At 41.6% G+C, this 1,243-nt stretch overlaps 1 protein-coding gene across 1 annotated transcript; it reads right to left on the bottom strand.

The window, feature by feature from the left end:
- Window positions 1–552: 552 nt before the first annotated feature.
- LOC106633024 (survival motor neuron protein) lies at window positions 553–1,217 on the bottom strand (the record flags this gene model as incomplete). Its single annotated transcript, XM_014331792.2, is given in 2 exon segments — window positions 553–741; window positions 1,086–1,217. Coding segments are annotated over 2 exon segments (321 nt in total), but the record flags the coding sequence as incomplete, so codon positions are not given.
- Window positions 1,218–1,243: the final 26 nt, after the last annotated feature.

Genomic DNA, 1,243 nt, shown 5'->3' with positions numbered 1-1,243 from the left:
CTCTGTCAGTGCGCCCCAGGGTGGCTGTGGCTACAATGTAGCTGCCATCACCAGTGTGTGAATGGATATGTAAAGCACTATACAAATACAGGCCATTTACCATTAAAAAATGATGTACTTTGATGTATATTGTGATTCCAACTGGTTTTCTGTATTCAATCAAGTGGATACAAACAACTACTTTTATTAAGCTAAATTTACACCAGCACTACTCTAAAAAACTCGCAGATTTAAGAATTAAGACATTTTTTCCGATTGATCTTTTGACTACATACCACAGCCAAGCAGAGCTTCCTCAGCTGTTACCATGTGCCTTTAGTTGTTCTTCTCAAATAACTAATAAGCAGGTATCGAAAGAATTTTTAAACGACGATTTTAAAAATACTGACAACTGCCAGTGATACCCCTCAACAAGACTTTCAGAAAACTCACTCTGACGTAGAGATCAAGGTCAATACCCCATCAGCTTTTTACAGCTGAGGAGTAAACAACAACCACTGACTTGCACTTTAACCCATTAAATATTGCCATAATATGTTAAAGTGCATTAACCTGAGCATGTGAGTTCTCCATTTGTGGTGTAGCATTAGGACTCTTAAGCGCACTCAGTTCCATGTCCTCCTCATTGCCATAGCCAGTGAAATGAACTCTGCAGTTGTTGCCATCCACAGACACCACAGTTGCTGGATACTCCTTCCCATCTACAGACCACACTGCCCGACACTGAGCTCCCACGACCCACTGTGAGACATAACAGGGTTTTTTTGCACAACATATTATTTATTGAAATCACCAAAATAGCAATAGGTGTGTTTACTTAATTTTTTATTTTAATTGATCAGGGAGTAGTTTGTTAGTTGATCCTGCATCAAGTTATGAAAAGACAGAACAAATTCTGAGACAGTAATTTAAGTGACAAAATTATAAGCTCACAAACTTGTAGTTCTCTCAACTTCTCTGCAGCTGCAGTTCTTGATCTCTGTCTGCAGAGTGCAGCAAAGTCCCACGTATCTGCTCCGAAGCTCTGGGCTACACTTAAAAACTGCTTCTGCAGATTAGCCCTCACCTGTCTGTGAGGTCATTACCTTTGACTCAGGATCAGCAGAGTCAGCTGAAGATGGACAGGCCTTCTGTCCGTCATTCTGTCCAGCCCCATGTTCTGGCTCCTCTCTGCTGTCTGCCTCCTCTGAGGCTTCAAGCCCTGTCAAAGTCACATCCTGTGTATACACACACACACACACAC

This window comes from Haplochromis burtoni, unplaced genomic scaffold (genome assembly GCF_018398535.1).
Source record: "Haplochromis burtoni strain Fernald_Lab_line unplaced genomic scaffold, NCSU_Asbu1 Contig_6456, whole genome shotgun sequence".
Classification (NCBI taxonomy): Eukaryota; Metazoa; Chordata; class Actinopteri; order Cichliformes; family Cichlidae; genus Haplochromis; species Haplochromis burtoni.
This window is presented reverse-complemented; position numbering and strand designations above follow the sequence as displayed.